Source organism: Coloeus monedula (assembly GCF_965178545.1).
Source record: "Coloeus monedula genome assembly, chromosome: W".
In the NCBI taxonomy this organism is placed as follows: Eukaryota; Metazoa; Chordata; class Aves; order Passeriformes; family Corvidae; genus Coloeus; species Coloeus monedula.
Window position 1 is genome coordinate 29,054,130 of NC_138821.1, and position 21,530 is coordinate 29,075,659.

Below are 21,530 nucleotides of genomic sequence, written 5' to 3' on the forward strand. Positions count from 1 at the left end.
TAAAGATAGTTTAATAGGGAAAGCAAAAACTGTATGCACAACCAAAGCAACATAAGGAATTAATTCATAACTTCCCATTTACTTTTCCGGGAAAATAGGGCTTCATCATGTGTAACGGTTACTTGGGAAGACAAATGCCATATTTCCAAACTTCCCCCCTTCCTCCTTCTTTCCCCCAGTTTTTATTGCTGAGCATGATGTCATATGGTCTGGACTATCCCTTTGGTTAGTTGGGGTCAGCTGTCCCAGCTGTGTCCCCTCCCAGTCTCTTGTGCACTGCCAGCCTACTCACTGGGGGTGGGCAGAGTGAGAAACAGAGAAGATCTTGACGCTTTGTAAGCACTATTTAGCAATAGCTAAAACATTGGTGTGCTATCAACATTATTTTGGTCACAAATCCAAAACATAGCACCGTACAAGCTACTAGGAAGAAAATTAACTCTGTCCTGGTCAAAACCAGTACATCACCTTTTCTTGATCTTGCCAATTCCCCAACCACATTTTTTCACTTTTTTTTTTTTTTTTTAAACAACAGGACAATAAAAGCCTAACTGAAAAAAATACATTTTCCATAGCTATTTTATCTACAGTACTCTCAGTAAATTTAACTTGCAAACACAATAAATGAAAGCTCTTATCAAACAGAGTATCAACAACTGTAACTGTTGTTAAAAGACATTTATGGTATTCCACTGTGTTTTAGTAGTTTTACCAATGAAAACATTGAAATCGACTACAGTACTACAATAAGTGTTGTGGCACAAACGTCTCTACGTAGGTCCTTCAGATTAAAAACCAAAGCATTCCTCACAATCTGTGACAGAGTGAAATCCAACCAGCACTCAACATATCAAAGACCAGGAAGCTCCATTCCATTAAATATTTAGGTCCTTCAAATACAAAACCAAAGAAGGAAAACAAGACAGATGGACAGAATAAACAAACCAACCAAACAGAACAACCTTACCTTTCACAAGCTCGGACAGTCCACGCAGCAATTATCCATAATGAGATACTAAAAACCAACAGTACAGTTCCTGGACATATTGTCATTAAAGTCTTCATAACAAAACGGGTATTGAAGTTTATCTTATTTAAGGCTCCAATGCTTCTAGATGATGCATCAGTGAAAAGTTTGCTATGCAAAAGCATAACTCTGGCAATAAGATACAGCCTTAAGAACATTGGTATAGATAAAATAATATCCACATCAGCTGTTGTTGTGGATGGAGCATAAGAAAAGGCAAGCCGGGCTGTCCATGTGAATGTATAGTTCCCAGGTATGGGATGTATAGCACATACAAGTATTTCCAAGCAGATAAAGAAAATACGCTCATAAGTCATGGCTATTCTCCAGTCATCTGCTCCATTGTCCACCATGAATAACTGAAATGATAAAATACAAGATTAACTTTAGTATGCCATTAAAAAACCTTGTTATGATCACATTTTAAAATACCATTGTTTTCAAAGCTGATAATGACCACTAAAACCAAAATAAATATGCCATTTCAGCAAATTACATTACTAAGTCACTACTAAGTGAATGCCATTTTAGGTAAGCCAAAAAGAATGGTTTTGTGCGCTATTTTTTAAACTTTATATGAAACTGAATTTCCACATATTATTATTTACTAAGATTTTTTTCATATTTTTGTTTATTTGTAATTTTTGATAAAACTCTGCCAATTTAAACCTCATCCCTTCAAAATCAATTTCTTAATCAAAGTTCTTGGAATTAAGAAGAACTTTAAAAATGTTTTTCAGGATAGAAATCAAAATTACAAATTGAAAATACTTTCTGCAGTACAATGTTAAGACTTCTTTAGAGCACATCAGTGCTTCAGACTGGAGAGATTATAGCTTCAGTAGAACTATTCAAGCTTTCTTCAAACTTCAGGTACCAATATAGATCAATGCAGGCTGCAAAACCATCCAAGAAACTACATAAAGACTAAAAGATAACTCATAATGAAAAATCACTTCAACTGTGCCTCAACTGCTAGCAGTACCTGAACTAGCTGTTTTAAAGCTAGGTTGACCATGTCTAAATGAACTGTAATCACACCTTAAAAAAAAACATAAAAAAAAAAAGCAGAGGCCTGCAAAAACCAGAGTAGCCTTGGTGAGGTCTATTACTAGCTGAAAATTAAATGCACATGTATGTATGTAGGTCCCTGAAGAACCAAAGCCTTCAGTTTACCACCCAGGAACAAAAGTAATAAACCACTTCACACTGTTTAGTAAATGTTGTTCCTGAAGATTTACTAACTAAATACTTAATTGAACAATATTTGTCACTTGTCGAGAGTAGGGATATGCAAGGTAACTTCTAAAAAAAGCAACAGGAGAAGACCTTCATACCACTTCTAGTCTGAATCTAGACAAGGCTGTTCAGTAAATATGTAATTGGAGATAAAAAACTTTTTCAGGATTTTTAAAATTAGATTATTCAAAAACTTAGAAGTAATTTAAGGGGTTAGAAGGTGAAATGCACAAAGAATGTCCTTCTGAATGTAAGAAAGTATTTCCACCATGCCACACACCATATACAGAGCCAAACAAGCAATTCCTCTTCTGCATTGCTTTTTGCCCCTTTCCATCCTTCAAAAGTTTAGAAACGCAAGCCTGAGCTCTCTGTATATGTCCTTCAGGGATCCCAAACCCCATTCTACATCTTCCCCCCAACATATTCAGTTTGTCTTCCAGAAGATTGCTCCAGTTCTTTGTTTAAGAAAGTGGTAACAAGTTAACTTTATTGTAGTTGGAGTGACACTGAAAGAAAGAAAGAAGTTAACCACAGTAAGAAACAAACAAAACAGAAAAAAAACAAACAAATTCTTTTATTTTTAGACCTGTTTTTTGCTCCTTTGTTGCAATTATTAAAGGATCCGGGGCATGGATCATTGATAGAATTATGGGATCTATAGAAAAACTGTACAAGCAATAAGCCTGTACAAGCAAAAGGCCTGCAAGCAAAGGTTTGTGTGAGAAACTGCCTGCATGAGAAAGCACTGGTGTGAGAAACAAGCCTGAGAACAAAGAGGGAGTTTTGAAACGATGCAGCTGTTCAGATAAGACCCAGAGAAGGGAGGTGACCACCGAATTCTTTTAATCATAACATGACTATGGAAGCTTGCCAATGTAAGTCCAATTATGTAAAAGTAGAAATGTGCTGTGATAAGATTTAAGCCACTTAGGAGTTAACAAGCTGGTATACTGTATAAGTGCCTTTGGAGTGCTAATAAACGGAGTTTGCGCTTATCAACCAAATTGGTTTTGGACTGCATCTCTCCCCCTGCCGGGATCCCCGGGCTCTCGTCCTTTTACAATTCCAACACTCCTTCATGTTCCTTCTCTTTATCTTCGGTATAGTTCTTACCCCCACTGCAATACTATTAAAGCCAAAGAAACAGTGTTGGATTAAGATAAAGAAACACACTCAGTAATTTCAATGTATGCAACACGAGCACATACACTTTTTTTTGCCGGTGGTCTTTCTGAAGACTTTGTATGATAGATATAAAAATGAAATTCATACTGGTATGTGGATACAAATATTGCTGCTAGCAAGAATTTCTCTTGCTTCTTTCCAGTCCCGTGAGAGACTTTTCTCTCTCACGGAAGATATTTGTAGAGTTCTATAAACTATGAACACCTGCGACCTTGCAAAGCCTTGTTTATAGTACAGTAGAAAAATATTTTGACAACGGATGTTTTAAGATTTTAGCCAATCACCCCAAGGGATGGCTGCTCCTTTGACCAATTAGACTATGAAGAAAAAAGTCTATAAAAGAGTTGTAAAATAATTAAATAAATCAATCTTGCTGCACAATTCCTGCCTGTTGGATCTCTCTTCTCCTCCCTACCACTGCGAGACACCGTGATATTGGTAGGAAGGCAAACCTATCTATTCATTTATTAACAAAAGACAGTTGGTTTGCACTTAGAAAATGTACTATTTGATACAAAAGGCCAAACTTTCAAAATACAGTGAAGCTTAAGTGCATTTGATTCTTGTGATTAGCCTGCAAATGCTGTCAGTCAGATCACACAAATGGTAAAACAGCTATAAAGAGGTCCAGGTACTTAGAGCATCCAGAATACAGATTAATAGGAACCGGTAACAGAAGGTAGAAAGCACCAGAAGCCACAGAGGAACACAGATCCAGTGCAAGTGTTCCTATTTTAAAAAACAGTAACATTTCAAAAACATATTTATGAAGTAAATTTCCATACAAATCTGTGTCTCTAAATTCAGTCCATGAAATACAGGAATATCAAACATTCTGGAACAAAATAGGCTGTGGATAAGAAGTCAGCTGGGATGTACTGAAAATAGTTAGAAATTAGTACAGGATTTCACATACATTTTATATGCTTGCAATTATGCAACCTACTAAATGCAATTGTTAACATTTAATTTGGAAAATGCAGTGGTATTTGCGTGTTCCTTCTTGCTTGGTTGTGTACATTTACTATTTGAAAAGCAAGGAGGGAAAATGAATAAAGGAGAGAAATAACACCTAAACAGCACAATTTAAAGGGGGTGTATATGCATGTATTTTTAAATATTATATATATATATATATATATATATGCATACACCCTCTCAGCTCCTTTCAGTCAATTCTGTTATAATAACCAGGCATTCATTTTAAGATAGTACTCCCCATTTGAATGGAGAATGATGCTAGTAATAAAAAGAGAACAAGCTCTTCCTATAAAATTGACTCCTGCAGCCTATGCAGAAGGCCATACTCCAGTCAAGGTCAAAGATGTCATGCCTGCTCATAGCTTTCAAATTTCTTATTAATTATTAGTCTAACATTGAAATCTAATTTAAGTTCTTCATTAATGTTCTGTAAAGCTTCTTCAAATACAGAACTGCCATCTACCTTTACTAAGCCTTCACTCTATAAGACAAATTAAAAAAAGTTATTTTCATCTGAAATTATATCATGCATTTCCAACATGCGGCATGTAAAAATATGAATATTGAACTATAAATAAACGTGATGTTTCTAACACCACACAGTATAAATATAAAAATAGATAGCACATCATAGATATTAATGTGTTCGTACATTTACATAACTTGTGTTAAATTCGTATAACACCAGATTAGAAAAAGAGAAACAAATTCAGAGTAGACAGATTGCACATAAAGACAACTTAGACCAAAGACTCCCTGAAGCTACTTAAAAGAAAAGTAGATTAATTTTGTAAATCATTAGTATATCAAAAGAAATTCCTAGCAGGCTATCTGAGGATGTTGGTGAATGCAAAGTACAAGGAAATCAGCCAGTTTCTTTACAATCCCAGTAGAAGAACAAATGTGAAAACAATATCACTGCTCTGCTGTAAGGAATAAAAAGGAAGTGATAAACAATGATAAAGTAGCATCAGCTGTACTCCTTGAAGCATTCCTCACAGAAGGAGAATCAGCTGTACTCACAAAGGCATTGTGGCAATTGTTTAATTTAAACATCCAAATTTTAAATGGTTACATACTGAAGTTGCTTAACCCTTATAAAAGAACTGACAAAACTATGACACAGACTAGCAAAATATAGCCTTTGTGGCTGCTGTTCTACCAATTTTTTTTACCAAACATTTTTCTATAGCTTCTAGTCCTCAAAATATCACTTATGCAACTAAAGCCAGCATTATAGTCCTCAGAAAGAAAGAAGGTATTAAGTACAAATGATTTTCAATCATACGGTGGTTGGAGATGGACATCTCAAGCCTTTCCTTAAAAGGATAAACACCTTCTGCATGCAAAGCACAGAAGGCAAAGAATAATGTTTTTCACAAAGCTACATGAAAACCATGTTATCTTATGTTTTCCAGAATGCTTCCCACATCCAGAGTTAAGACCAAATTATCTAGTAGACCATTAGAAATTGATCCACAAGAACTTGTGGATATAGCTATCTACACAAATGAAACATTCTTACTTTGTTCAAATGCGGAAGTTAGACTATTCTATCGTTCATACATGTATATGCACATACACAAATCCCCCTAATTATAAAAATGCCAATTTAAAAGAATGATTGTAAAAGTCTGGTACTTAGTTTTATCATAAAAAAAATTTTTTTGCATAATATATTTATTTCAATTTGTTATGTCTATGCAAAATGAGTTTTTAATGGTTATTGATGTCTTGCTATACACGCTGTATATGTCAGTGCATGTAAAAAAAAATTTGGTGTTAATCTGTGCTGGTGGCTAAGTAGGCTTGAAATGCTGCCCTCAAAGATTGCATCAAATCTGACCATCTTGGGAAGAGATGCGTGACTGAATGTCCTGGGGTGACTGTATGATACTGTATTCCCTATCGTCTGCTCTATGCCCAGCCATGAATCCTGTGCCTCTCTGTGTCTTTAAGGCAGACCCGAGAGGGGGGGGAAGGGGGAAGGCGGTGGAATTCCTTCAGCGCTGTGTTCAAAAAGAAGAGATAGCTCGCTGGCTTCTTCTGCCCAGCTGCTCGGCTTCTGCAGCAGGGAAGAGAGTGACCTTCCTTTGCTTTTTTAATTAGCTTCTCGTTCATAAGCTGAGGGGAAAAAAAAAGGTTTTCCTGGGACTTTGGCTTCTTCTTCTCTTCTGGACTGTTCAGCAACACCAGAACATCATCTGGGAGGCCTACACCGTTGGCCCGGAGGGGCCCATGCCGAACCCCAGCTCCGGAGAGGAGAAAGCCACACCCACAAAGGACTCTGAAATCTACCCAGGTTCTCTCCACGGTGAGAGTGTGAGAAATGAGACAACTCTTAAAAAGATTAATTTATTGAAAACAGAAAAATTGAAAAATTACAGAAATCAGAAAAATATAAAAATTTGGGATCCTATGGCTCAGTAGATGGTATGCCCCAGGAGCGCAGGGATTTGAGATCTTCTGGCTCAGACAGCACTAGACCTCAGGTAGAGAAAAAGAACTTGCAGTGCTGGGTTGACTTAAAAAAATTACTAAAAGCCCCTTAAAAGGGGTAAGGCTTTGAATGCCCCAGCACCGATGTCTCCCACAGCTAGTCTGGAGAGAGCAAGAGGGGAAGAAAGAAGAGACCCTGCCTCTCGGCTTCGTCCTTTTTATAGTTTTTGCTCCGCCCCCAGTCCGCCCACAGCCCGCCCCTTCGGTCCAAGGCGATTGGTGCTTTCCCTTTGATGGATCATCTCCGTCCACCAATGGCTCATCGTTGTCAAGGGGGGTGGTATCAGTTAGAGATAAGGGAATACAATGCCTTCATTAAAATTCAGGTATTCAGGTTGCCATGGAACTTGCCTGCAGAGTAATGGCCGTGGCTAAAAATAGCTGCTGGCTATTAAGACTGAGTGGGGGGTTTGGCCTTGGAATCAAAATGCAAGTGAAACACCTACAAAAAGTATTAAAATACATCCAACACACCTCAAAACACTTGTAAAAGTATACAGTAAACACAGGAAAGGTAACTCTTATGGTGTACCAGTGGTTTGTAGCTTGAAAAGGGGCAAGTTTGTGATTTTTTACTGGGAAAAATTTTAACTGGGAAGGGTGCAACTCTATTAATAAACTTTAAACAAATGGAAACACTGATAATGGAACTGGATTTTTGTACCTGGGCTGATGGGTTAATTGTAACATTCAATTTAAAAATAATTAACTCAAAATTAATTACTTAAAGCACTTAATATGCAAAGACCAAGCACAAATAGGGATTTCATGTATGACAGAGAGGTTTCATTATTTAGCATTATTCTTTTTTCCCCGTGCCTGCGTGCACTTTACTTGTTAAATAAATAGGTTTTGTTTTTTTTTTCATTTTCCTCCGAGGAAAATTCTTTCTGAACCTGGTGGGGGAGGGATGGCTGTAACCTGTCTTCTTTGCAGGAGATGTTCCTTCCAGAGCATTTCCCTTAATTTGTCTCAAACCAGGACACTGAGACTTTATGGTCTTTGTGTACCATATTTTCCAATGTGCAGCATAAAAACCTCCACATTACAATACACCTGAACAATATACATCATAGTTACTATGACAGGGCACATGCAGAGAGGAGCATAGCTACAACCATTTCAATAAACATATATGTGTTACTCAACACACTTATTGGGTTTGTCCATGCCTTTTTTAACCTCTGTCCCTCAGAAAACACTAGCCCAAACACTCTATGAGATAACAAAGGGCATGATCACATTTACATAAGGTTAAATTCTGCCTCCCCATATTTTCCTTCTGTTCTAAATCAGATACAGTATTGTCTTTTGGTTTCTCTCTCCAAAGATATTCTGAGCCATTGTTCAATACTTTTAAATGCTACAGGCCAGACTTTCAACTCTATTATTTGTCTTAAACAACTGTGAAATGGCTTAATCCCTGACAGCCTGTGCTGCCAAGGAACCACTACAACACTCGGCAAGTGCTGGGACATACAAAATTTCTTTTCATGTAGTTCTCCCTGTATGTATGTGCTTCAGGGACCCAAAGAGGGTGAGATGCTCCTAAAACTGCTGTTTGTTCTTTCTTCCCAATAGCCTTCTATGCAGGTGATAGTGTCAAGAAGTGAAACCCAAAGACTCCAAGGGAAAAGAAAAATAAAAAAATAATAATAATAAAAAAAGTATGCTCCTAGATATCCAGATTTCTTCTCCTGTGCTATAGGGTAAAAGAAATTCCTGAGAACAGCATTATTATTAAAAAGATGTTTCATAAGGCAATCTCCTACTTTAAATCAGAGGTTCAGAAATAGAAGTCTAATACTCGGGGTTACCATATTCATTTGAGATACTCAGTAGACCCATCAGTAAGTGACTGAATTAGTTACTGAATAAGGAGTTCTTTCAAAGTCAGTGTCCACTAAAGGTATTCATTTAAATAATAATCTTCATTGAACACTTATTCTATTATATAATATATTCAGACCTCACTTCCTCTAGCAGGGTAAACCACGATGAGGATAAGGTCCTTAAGTTACAACACTTAGAAAACTTCCATCCAGCACCAACAGTTTCCAAAAGCTCCCGTGACTGGGGTTGACAGTCAAAAATGTTCTCCAAGCAGATGCAGAAGGAACATGACTTAGTAAAGTTCTGAATATAGCATAAGTGAAGGAAGGTTAATACAGAAAGAACAGTTTAGGTAGGAGCCCTATTTTTTTCCTTTGCACAAACACACAATACAGGAAAATGAGACCAGCGCATTAAAGTAGCATTTTTATTGCTTTATACTATGTATTGTTCTGTCATTTAAAAAGGAAAGAATAAAAAAGAAAAGGAAATGTATGACTTTACATAACAGATATGCTCACTAGTAAATAGACTGGGTGACCCAGAGCAATCCAGAGTAGTTGCTCCATACGATGGATAGAGACGGAATGAAAAACATACATCGTTTTAAAACCATACTGTTGTTCCCAGGAATCTAAGGACAGAGAAGGTTATTTGCCTGTAGCAAATCTTTACAAAACATTCCATTAGCAAAGTTAACTTAAATGCAACTTGTTTAGAACCCAACTTCCATCTTCTGACACTCCACACTACTCCCTACTTCTACTGGCCTGTTCTGGCTCACTCTCACTGCTGAGAGTGTAGCTGGATGTTAGCCATGTGTAGTGGTTTGGTCCAAAATACTCATTACTGTTTATCTGCTGTGAGATAAGAATTAGGAGAAATGCAAAGCAGGCACCAAACTTGAAAGAATATAAAGAAGTTTATTAACAACTCTAAAAGAGGGAAGAAAAAAAAATTATACCACCTTCAGAACTCTCCTCCTCCCCCCACCTTCCTCCCTTCTCCCACTGACAATGTAAAAAACAACCCTTAAGATGTTCAGTCTGTTTACCACTGCCATAATAACCTTGTTTAGTCCATTTAGAAAGAGAAGTCTCTTCTTGCTCATGCTATGAAAACATTATCACAACGAGACAGCCGCCCACTTCCAAATATTGTTCAGTCCATTTAGGAAGAGGAGTCTCTCTGCCTGCGTGTGAGTCCCTTCCCCCGACTTGCAGCTTTTCCTGCAACTGCTTTCGAGGGTCCACTCTTGAAGTTTCTTGGGGTACAATTTTAAGGTTGAGCCGGTCAGAAACAAAAACAGAGGCCCTTCTCCTTCCCTGGGAGCAAAGGGTCTTCATCATCTTCATCTTTAGGACTATCTCTGGGAGCATCTCTAGGGACTGAGGTTTTCTCCTTTCCCGTTTGGAGCAAAAGTCCTCATCTGGTCCATCTCTCCCTGTCCAAACTTCTCATGAAATTACAGCTGCGTCAGCATCTGCCTATCTCAGCGCAGGTGCTTTTGCTTACGAGTTGAACACTCCACCCCCCATATCTTCATGAAATTACAACAGGATACTCTGATATATCATAGCTTCACAACAGAATTTCAGCTTTAAGCATCTCCTCTCTCTCTCTTCCCTCAGGTTTTCAGCTCTTCACAGCAATAAAAGGGTTAATCTCACCTCGGCCTTGCAGCTTTGCAGCTGGAATGTTGAATTTTTCTTATCGCAGTGGAGAGGGGGGAGACTCGAGCCGCTCCGGCTGCCCACGGCAAGGCAGTGTGGGGGGGGTTCCATGGCTGGAACAGGTCCATGGCTTCAGGATGGCCGTGGCCCGGCCCGGCCTGGCCCGAGCAGGGCCTGGCCGGGCCCGCTGGCCCCCACACGGGGCCCGCAGCCACCTGTCCCAGCGCCGGAAACGAGAGAGAGCTTGGAGGGGGAGTTTGCCTATTCTTAAATGTGGATCACAGAGGTGGTCACAACTTTAAGTGGCTTAGAGAATTGTCCATATTCAAACTGGCCAGCTGATAGGTTCTATCAGTTCCCAGAGGAAACTGTAAGCACCCCTTAGCAAGGACATCCCTTCCGGGACTATGCTTGCTAACCTATGACACCATGCTAGCTTTATGTGCCGGTTTGGACAAATTTGGAGGAAAAATATCCTCTGATAGAAGGCAGGTTACAACCACCCCTCCCTCACCAGGTTCGGGGAAAAAAAAAAAGAAATTTTCCTCGGAGGAAAGTGAAAGAGATAAAAACTATTTATTTAACAAACACACAGGAAAAGGATAATAATGCTAAATAATAAAACCTCTCGCTGTGGGGAGAAACCTGGGAAAATTCCAGAGTCCTTTGGTAGATGTGGTCTCTCTCCTCCTCCTCAGAGCTGGGTCGGTGTGGGCCCACCTCCGGGGCCTTGGTGGAAAATTCTCCCAATGTGTTCTGATGTTGAAACAGTCCAGAAGAGAAGAAGGGAAAAACCAAAGTCCCAGGAAAACAAAGTTCAACTCTCCATCTCCCTCCAGAGAAAAAGAGCCGAAAGCTGGCTGAACAGCGAGAAGGGTGCTTCCTCCGTTCTTGCTGCTGCAGAAGCAGAGGTGTGTGTGTCCTTGAACAACTGCTTTGAAAAGTTCGCTTGGTTTTTTTCCTCTCCCCCCTCTCAGTCTCAGTTTAAAGGCACAGAAAGGCACAAAATTAATTTCTGGGCATAGAGCAGCGATAGGGGATACACATCATAAAGTCACCCCAAGACACTTTATTACATCTGAAAGGGAAATTGGCAAAGAAATATTGAATGGATTGCTTAGGTTCCCTTTGCACCTTTACAAATACATAGCACATCTCCCCAGAAAGTATCAGTACCTTTACACAGAAGTAATTTTAGAATACATCCTGTAAGAAACCTCTGTCCTATTTTTCCCCATTTCAAGTATGTCAGAAATAAAGCTACTCTAATTCTACAGTATTCTTGTGGAAGCAAAATTCACTGAGGAGAACTATCTATGTTTTAGTATTTTTATGTTGTTAATTTTAAATTATCATCTTACAGTTCTTGATTTAGGATTTTGTTTTCTTCATTCATCACAAAAATTAATTTGTTCTACAGATCACTGCATGAAGAACTGCCATCTCCCAACATGGCTGCCATCAGCCACTGTTCCCAATGTGGGAGATGCCTTACTCTCTTCAGGAAAGATCAGCTTCATTACTACTGGGAAAACTAGAAACAGTTTTAAAAGGTTATATTCACTGAAAAATTGACAATAATTTTGCAAGGGAATAGAGGAAACAGAAGTTAAAGGAAGAAATACTGAATCTGAAGCCAGATAAAATGAGCTAATGTATTCATTCTGCCAAAGGAGTACACCTGTGACTCTAGACTTAAGAATGTATTTTTAAGGAAAGATGAACACGATGTCCTGATAAACTTCTAACAGCCTCACTAAAAAATGCTCAGAACAAGGGTGCATTTGAATGGACAATGCTAGGTATTGCCAGGCCAACCATTCAGTGCCCTGACCATTAGATACAACCTCCTCCTATGTCCTAAGGGAGGCTGTCGGAAACAAGCATCTTCTGCATTTAATTTCAATGCAAAAGGCCTCAGATCCTTTCAGTCACTGTTTATTAGATGCTTGACCAATGTCAAAGGATTGTCTATCCTGCCTTCTGTGTCTTATGCATTACAGTGCTGCTTTTCAGAGACAGTAGGCACTTGTAACTTTTCCTGGGTCAATATGCTCTGCAGATATAATCTATTCAAAAATGTACTGAATGGAACTAAAGCGAAATATTTAGCAAATAAATACACCTAAAGTGATAATTCAACAGATATGATGTCTCTAGTTTTCTTATAATCAGCATGCTTTTCTGTTGTATGGAATGTGTATTAAGCTTCACTGGTACAAGGTAATTTCCAAGGCTATACATTAAGCTACTGCATCTTGGACTAAAACTGGCACATGATGAGATTTGTTGTTGCCTGATCCAAAGCCTATTAAAATAAACAGACATTTTCCAGTATTTTTCAACAGGTTTTAGATCAGAATAAAATTATCGGTCAAAGTTTATCTATTGATTTTTACCTGTTTTTCAACAGACTTGCTTTCTGTGCTCTTAATCTTCATTTGTTTTTGCAGCAGCAGTCTTATCTGATGATTCAGCATACTTAAGCAAAGGCAAGCTAGACTTTTTGTTTCTTTTGGCATGTAGTCAACAGAAGAAGAAAGACAATGAGATAAACAAGCAACACCACAATGAAGGCAAAAGAATTACATAGATATAAACAATTTTGCCTGCAGGATACCCATTAGTGCTTGTGATAGGAAACTGTAAGGGAGTTTAACTTCATATTTCTTACAGAATGCAGTATTTTTTCTGAAGAACTTTGCAATAAAATAAAGCCCCATAAGCAGTGTTTATTAGAATCATGCATTATGGAATTTATTTGCACAATAAATAGTCAATAAATGTATTTAGCAACATCCACTTATTTTTCCTAGTACTGCCTGCTCCATTTCTTCAAGTTTTCAGGAGACAGGGAAAAGGAGAAAACTCTCGAGTCTTCGGCAAGATATTTGGGCTCACATGTGTGATAATTTTCCATGACGTTAATGAAGATTGAAAATGTTTCATTCCAAATCCATCAGTATCACATGATTTTCCCAGCACTTCAGAACAATCTAGGGACTGAGGGCCCTTTCTCCCTGGAGACCTGGAAGGTGATGGACTGAATTCTAAAAATGAACTCTGCTGTGACAACAATGGCTTAACCTTAACTTTGAAGTCTGCATGACTTTCCATAGGAGTTCTATTTGAGCATAAACTAACAGTCCAATTTATAAATGCTTAGAAATCTCAATTCACACACACACACACACACACACACAAATAAAGAAGAGTTCTATTCATTTCTGCCAAATATCAACAATTTTCATTTTTCTGTGTGAGCGAGAGCATCTGTATCAAGGGAAGAGGGGAAAAGGGTTCAGATTCAGTCCAGAAGAACACGTGCTACCATTATTCAAGAAAGGCAATAGAAGGGATACCCTAATTAGTCCATCACCAAAGCAAAAGTATCCCAGTGGACGTAGCCCTCTTACCCTGTGACAGCCATCTTTCAAGAAATACCAGGCTGTGACCCAACAAAGGGAATTAAAAACATCTTACTAGCAACCTTGGAGAATTTTGGTTTTAATTGTTTGAGTAACATAAGGAAGTGCCAGTAAAACTTCAGGAATTGTACATTTGTACATTTAAAAAGCATTTGTGTCTGTAGAAGTACAAGAGAGAGACAGAGAGGTCTATTTTCTCAGTAAAGGTAAAAAAAAAATGCAGATGTACGATGTGAACTGTTATCAAAAAGTCTCTTCATTTCCACCTAACAGCAATCTAACAGCAAATTGCATTAGGGAAATATGGAACACTTAAGTTGTCTAGAAACAACAATTTTAATCGTTGTATGCTGCTATTTTAATTATATAGAAGAAATTAACTCTATCACAGCCAAAACCAGGGCAACCATGTAGTAACAAACTGTTTATGCATAAAGTGGGCAATTTATACATTGTAAATTATTATTATAATAGGATGATACTATCTTCTTAGCTCTTCCCTCCTCTACCTCTTCAAAAGTGTATTTCTCAACTGGAACAGTAGTCAGAGAAATACCCGTTCTAGGCTGGGATAACGATGAGTTACATTTTTCCTACCAGTCTTCCAAACTGAATCAGCAATCACACAAGCTTAGAGAGTCAGTAATGAATATTTCATAATCTCCCAAGTGTGATGTTTTTAACATTATAAGCATGACAACAATGAACCAAAATGAGAATACACAGATTTGGGGCTGTCACCATACTTGGCTCCAACATCATTACTATTGTTCATCTGGCTTTTCTCCTGGGAGAAGGAGAGAGGTGAAGGAAGCATTGTTTGTGTTTTTATCCTCTTTTCTTGGAATGATAATGTAGGCTAAGAATCATCATTTGAAACTACCTGGATTAATTTGATTGTTATTATAATCTTAACATTAAGTCACACTTAATAAATATAATAGCTCCTGAATAACAGGATAACTGATACACTAACTAATAATGCTAATAACTAATAATACAGAATAACTAATAAAACCACTAATTGTGCTTATTATTATACTAATAATAACACTAATAGCTAATAATACAGAATAACTAATTAACTGTAATCACTGAAAACCTATTTGAAGAAAGCATTTTAACATTTCCAATTTTTCACAAAACTGCACAGCAGCCAGTTATTTTTGTCTAAATACTGCAGCTATGCCATTCTGGAGACTTTAGTCTGTCAAATGCAGAGCTGTTTCATAGAATATAAAAATGAATCTGTTTTGCTAATAGGTTTAGAATGCAAGGGTAAAAGTATGTTCAAAATTATGCACGTGCCGTCACGCAGCAGGAGAACTCACTTGGCTGTACTACGGGAGGGAAGCAGGGGAGGCTGGTAGCCGCCCTCCCTGCAGCACAGGTTGCTCTGAGCCAGGCCCAGCCCAGGCAAGGGCGCCCCGGATAACGTGCAACGTGCGGTGCTGTCTGCGGTGCTGAAAAGGAGGTGGAGGACACACATCCCAACCTCACCTCTTATATACTGAAAGTGCTCCTGTTCCTCTATTGCTCATAAACTAAAAAAGAAAGGAAGGAGGAAAGGAAAGGAAAGGAAAGGAAAGGAAAGGAAAGGAAAGGAAAGGAAAGGAAAGGAAAGGAAAGGAAAGGAAAGGAAAGGAAAGGAAAGGAAAGGAAAGGAAAGGAAAGGAAAGGAAAGGAAAGGAAAGGAAAGGAAAGGAAAGGAAAGGAAAGGAAAGGAAAGGAAAGGAAAGGAAAGGAAAGGAAAGGAAAGGAAAGGAAAGGAAAGGAAAGGAAAGGAAAGGAAAGGAAAGGAAAGGAAAGGAAAGGAAAGGAAAGGAAAGGAAAGGAGAGGAGAGGAGAGGAGAGGAGAGGAGAGGAGAGGAGAGGAGAGGAGAGGAGAGGAGAGGAGAGGAGAGGAGAGGAAAGGAAAGGAAAGGAAAGGAAAGGAAAGGAAAGGAAAGGAAAGGAAAGGAAAGGAAAGGAAAGGAAAGGAAAGGAAAGGAAAGGAAAGGAAAGGAAAGGAAAGGAAAGGAAAGGAAAGGAAAGGAAAGGAAAGGAAAGGAAAGGAAAGGAACAAAAAAACCTCAAACCAAACAAACCCCACATTTATCAGACATCCATATAATATTCTTGTGAAGAATCCCTATAAGTCTTCTTAAATCTCCCTTCTAACTCCATTAAAATATGATGTTCAGCAGGTCTGAGACAAGCAAACTCAGTTTGGGTTAACTGAGGAGCTGACTGTTTTCAAAACAGAATGCACAGGCAAAGTCATTTAAATGGACAGACTAAAGTCACCTGCTATACTATTAGGCATTACCATAGAGTTGCTTGCAGCATGGCTGCTCAGACTTCCTACCAAGAAATCAAGGGCAAAGACTACTGGGAAAAATATAAAAAAGAGGAAGAAGCTGATTTTGGTTAGCAGACATTTTATATCACCAGGTGCTTCTACATATTAAATCTGCAAGCACTACTAATTGCTAAACTTTCGTCTTATTTCTCAACATATTTTAGCTCACATTTTGCAGGAAAATCTACTTTTCTTTCAGGTAGGTTTGCGTCTATCAGACTATGAAACATACCACACTTCAAGCAAAATAGATTGCCATTCTGTTCTGTACAACAAAATTTATTGTCTTGATGAATTCCTGAAAATTTACGCTATACTTACAGATAAAGTCTAAGTACCTTTCAGAGAAGAATAAGAAAGGAATGATCAAATTTGAACAAGGTCAGCAAACAGCTGGTGCTCCAGGACACAATCAACCATCTATGGGCATGATTCTACAGACCTGATTCAAAAAATATTCCACTGCACATAGCAGGATATTTTCCCAAATTAAAGGCAAGTATCCCTTCAGAAAACAGTTTTAAAGATTATTAAAAAAACATTACATTATTGGGCTTATGCAGTATTTTCTTTCACTTGGAGTAGGTTCTGTGCATTTCTAAGCTAAAATATTTTAAAGATAGCTTTTGTTTTCAGATTTAAGGTGTAACATAAATTTAGCACCATAGATGGATGTAGATATTTCTCTGTGTGTTTTTCATCTCAGTTTTTAGAAAGTCAAGTGTGCGTTGTTGGGATTTTTTAGGAGTTCTAGTTTTTTTTTTCTGTTAAAGGAATTTTCCCCCACACTAAGATGACAAATCGCTGGGTACTTAAGAAAACAAAGAGCTACCCACTGACGGTGGGGTGCGCCTGGCTACTCTGTTTCACCTGGGTGTGGGGTCAGTTGGGTCTCGGCATCGAGAGAGAGAGAGAGGAAGCTGTTTTTCCTACGGTCGCTTTTCTTTCTGCTGGAAACAACACCGGGATCCCAAGCCCGCCTTCCAGGCCCCACTCGGAGCCGGGCCATGGCCACCCTGCCCCGCCGCTGCTACGAGCCTTCACTACGTTGTAGCCGTGCTTGCCCTGCCTGCCTAGACCTCCGGGGGGGGGTACCCCGTTTGGATACATCGCGTCTGCCACCCGGGATTTGTGCTCGTCCCTGCCGTTCCAGCCTTCCGTTCCCGAGGGTCCGGCCGGACACCGGGGCCAGCTGCCCTGGGGTTTGTGAAGCCTCTGTTCCATCCTTCCCCGGGACCCCAGGCCACCGGTGCCGCGTGCTCCCCGAGCTCGCTCCGGAGCGCCCCCTGCAGCCGCGGGGAAACCATCGCACCTGCCCTGCTCACCGGGAGCCCCCAGCGCCCCTGCCGGCTGCGACCGGAACTGCACCCAAGGGGAAAGGGCCCGACAGCCGAGAAGACTGGGACTGGGTTTGTGATTGTTTGCTGTTACTGCCATAGTTATTGTTGTTTGTTTGACTGGTTATATATATAATAGTAAAGAACTGTTATTCCTATTTCCCACATCTTTGCCTAAAAGCCTCCTTGATTTCAAAATTATAATGACTCGGAGGGAAGGGGGTTGCATCTGCCATTCCAAGGGAGGCTTCTGCCTTCCTTAGCAGACACCTGTCTTTCAAACCAAGACAGCATATATAAACATACTGTGCTTAAATTAAAAATCTATCCGATATCTAACATATTAAGGGTGGTACAATGGCCTTTCCTTCCAATAGTGTCCGTGAAAACAAAACTTCCCTTCATTTTCAAGATGAATGACAGACCCCTTTGGAGCTGCAGATTACTCCGAGCTCTAACATGAGTACTGCAGCCTACAGTGGCTCTCAGACAAAACCATAGAGTAGCACTGTTTAACAAAAAGGTATGCTTGTATTCTATACTGTCAGGCAGTGTTGAAAACTACATTAACCTTGATTAAGTCACGTGATTGCACAACTCCTTCCATGTAGTCTCATACAAAAAGGAGTTCTTTCCAATGATCAATTAAAAAAAATCAGAAACACGACTGAAGTTTTTTAAATGATTGATTTTTCTGATCCATAACAAACCTCGGAAAGAATGAAAATGTGTATCCAATTAGCTGGAAAAAAAGATGCAAATGTTGGAGTAACTACCTACTGTAAGCTTATGCATACAGCAGCCTGTGACTATTTGGTTATGTTGTGTTTTGTTTCCTATTTAAAGTTTCTTGGAAATACATAGAATAATTCAAATACTTACAGAAGTTGGGTTTCTTCAACTTTGTTCTTAGTGCCTCAAGCACCACTTATAGCAAGGTACACTGGAGAACAAGGCTTCCACATTGCAGCAGGTACGTTTATTTATTTTTACACAAATAAAGAAACCTCTTCATCAGTATTCCAATAGTTTATAGTGATACTCTGTCACCAGACACTTGCTTATTGAGTACAATAATATTAAACAGCTGCCCATCTTTGCTATCAATGCAAAGAAACTGGGTTCTGAGACAGAAATAGTATTTTTCATATATGTATGGACTGCAGAACAGGATCCCATTTGGCAGTCTTCAGTAGTGCAATACTTCTCTAACAGTAGTCTAAGGAGGAGACTGTGGTGTCCTTTCATATTAGAACTACAGCATAGAAGAAGGGTACTATGCAATTCTCAATTTCTCTTTTTTGCTAATTGCTACTGCTGAAAAAACATTCTTGCCCTTGAAAACTGTCATTTCTGCCTGTAGCCCAAGGTATCTCTAATTAGACATAGCAAAAACACCAATGTATCTACAAATAAGGTATTTTTCACCTCAAAACTTTGAAAACTCTCTCTTATACATTTCAATTTAACTGAAATGTCAAATTGTAATTTCTTAACTAAAAAGAAATACAACTGAAATTAGAACGAAGTACCTGCGTGAAGTACTAAGGCCTGAACAACAGGCCCTGAGCCAAAGTTGACCTCTAGATTAACCTTCCAACCAAATGTTATATATATGTATATGCTCATTAATGAAGTATTGTTATATGTGTCCATTTATTGGCAAAACATGTATTTACCTTTCCATATCTAGAAACCAGATAAGGCCACATCTGGCCTAATTAGGGGGGGTATAGGATCAAAGACAACTCCCTTGGTTCCTCCCTGAGCCCTGGCCAGGCTTTGGGAGAAAGCCAACAGGAGAATGAAATTAGAAGTTGTTAGCTTGTTTGTTTAACAGTATAAAAGCTGGGCTACTGTCACAGCAAAGTGGGGGAGCCTCATGGCCTGCAAGGTGGATGCACCGCAGGATTTCCCAGTTACTGGGCGTGGTTCTCCAGTCCTTCGCTGTGACAGCTTCCCCCAAAGTTGATGTTTTGGGGATTTGGACGATGGTAAAGTATTAGGGTAACTGGTGATGTATCTTAATCACTATAGGCAATCTTTTGTAGCAGTGATTATGTGCATTGCTTAGCTTATCCTTCTGTGATTCTTTGCAGTTTGGCATTATAGTAAATTACACTATTCCTTAAGTTGGTGTCTGTGTCCCTACCCACCAGCAAAACACTAGGACAGGACATGTGACAGTATTTTTAGACGTACTCTACAGCTTTGATCATTAAATTCCCCCTACCTTTAGCCCTACCTGTCTTGACAGCTTTCCTCTGTCACATTTCCTGATGACTGTAATTTCTATGGCATTAAATAAAACAAATCTGACATAAGGTTCCCCCCTCTTTTTAAATATTTTAGTGTATGCTAGTATCTGAAACAGCAGTGAAGATTACAGACCTAGAAGTTACTGATGCCTCTTTCCTAATAATTAGCCCTGCTATCCAGAGAAAATTCACAGCATGACATTTAGTCACTTGGAAATAAGACTGTTGCCCTACATCTGCTATAGAAAACAGCAGGTATGTCATAAAGCGTGCTATAACCTCAGAACTAAGTGATCCTACTAGCATAATCGCAGGTAACAGTCCCTAACAGGCAATGCAATCTTATTTCTCTCCAGGGATGAAATACATTCACTGAACTTCAGGAAGCATTAAGTGATTCTTTTTGCTTTCTGAATCAGCAGGAAACACAAAATACTTACTACAATGAAGCCTTTAGAAAAACTGACTCTGCAACCACAAATATGTAAACACTCAGCAATTCATAAAGTTAATTAATTACCTGAATTTCCCTTGCATGGTATACAATAATGAGCCCAAGCAAGATAATCGTGGAGAGGCTAATAAGGCATTTTAGAGCGAGGGAATACAGAGACTCCTGCAACAGAAAGACACCACTGTCCATCAGAGACCCATACACACGGAATCGTTCCCGCCCCGCCGGGCTCCCCAGCCCCAGTGCGAGCAGCGGAGCCCGAACTGGGAGGGGAGGGAGGATCGCCCCGCCTTAGTGTCGGGGACGTAGGGTGCCTCACGGCGGGGCCAGGGAAGGGGGACACCTCGCCTCACGGTTGCAGAGCCGCGGGGTGAGCATCTCATCTCAGGGCGGAGGACCAGTAGGCCCCACACGGCGGTGCCGGGGGGGGGGGAGGTCAGAGCGCCCCTCACCTCTCCTCGGGGCGAGGGACGCTTCAGGGCAGGACCGGGCGAGGGCTGAACGGTCCCGCCGCGCAAGGATTTGAACGGCTGACAGGAGAGTGCAGCTGGCTGCGGAGCCGCCTTCCCGTGAACCGGAACGGACACGGAGCCCACAGAGGGGGCGGGGCGGGGCGGGGCGGGGGTTGGGCTGCGTCGACCGCGCCAAGAGCGAGAGGAAGGCGGTCCGACGGCGTGGCAGGTACCTTCGTGTAGGCGCCCCAGGACAGCTCTGTCTCGATCACCATGACTACAATGCCGAACATGCCGAAGATGAGCGCGTAGTCGCTGAGGCGCTTGCGCTTCTCGAAGAGCGCCCGGCGATGCCCCAGCTTGTAGCCGATGTTCTGGTTCTTCTTCTTGCTGGACTTGCCCCCGCCGTTGTTCGTGCCACCGGAGCCGTAGGGCGCCAGGTTGTTGGAGTTGTTGTGCTCAGGCTTGGAGACCACTATCTCCGGAGCAGCGGCGAGCGGCGGCTGGAGCGGCTGAGACTCGGAGTTAAGCTCGTGCAGGTTCCTGCGGGATGAACTCAGGTCGCTGAGCGGCCGCATGATGCCGCCGTTGTACCTGCAGCTGCTCATGGCTATTTCGGCGAAGGGATTGCTCTCCCGACGCTGCTGGTAGTGGTGATGGCGGGTACTGCTGCTGCTGCCACTGCTGCTGCTGCCACTGCTGCTGGGACTAGCTGCTTGCTGCTGCTGCTGCAGGCTATGGCACTGCTGGTACTGGGGGTACTGGTGGGGCTGCCTGGACGAGCCGGCATGGCTGGAGGGGGTGAGCTCGCTGACGTTCA

At 40.3% G+C, this 21,530-nt stretch overlaps 1 protein-coding gene across 1 annotated transcript in view; it reads right to left on the reverse strand.

Annotated features, from left to right (window-relative positions):
* Positions 1 to 10,994: 10,994 nt before the first annotated feature.
* LOC309584641 (small conductance calcium-activated potassium channel protein 2-like) overlaps positions 10,995 to 21,530 on the reverse strand; it is a gene marked incomplete at its 5' end in the record, with an annotated part of 50,937 nt that continues 40,401 nt past the window's right edge. Inside the window, 4 exons of the mRNA XM_082300782.1 lie at positions 10,995 to 11,518; positions 12,840 to 12,952; positions 20,325 to 20,420; positions 20,944 to 21,502. Of these exons, the coding sequence (XP_082156908.1) occupies positions 12,938 to 12,952; positions 20,325 to 20,420; positions 20,944 to 21,502 (670 nt within the window). The 3' untranslated portion in view covers positions 10,995 to 11,518; positions 12,840 to 12,937. The remainder of the gene's footprint in view (positions 11,519 to 12,839; positions 12,953 to 20,324; positions 20,421 to 20,943; positions 21,503 to 21,530) is intronic.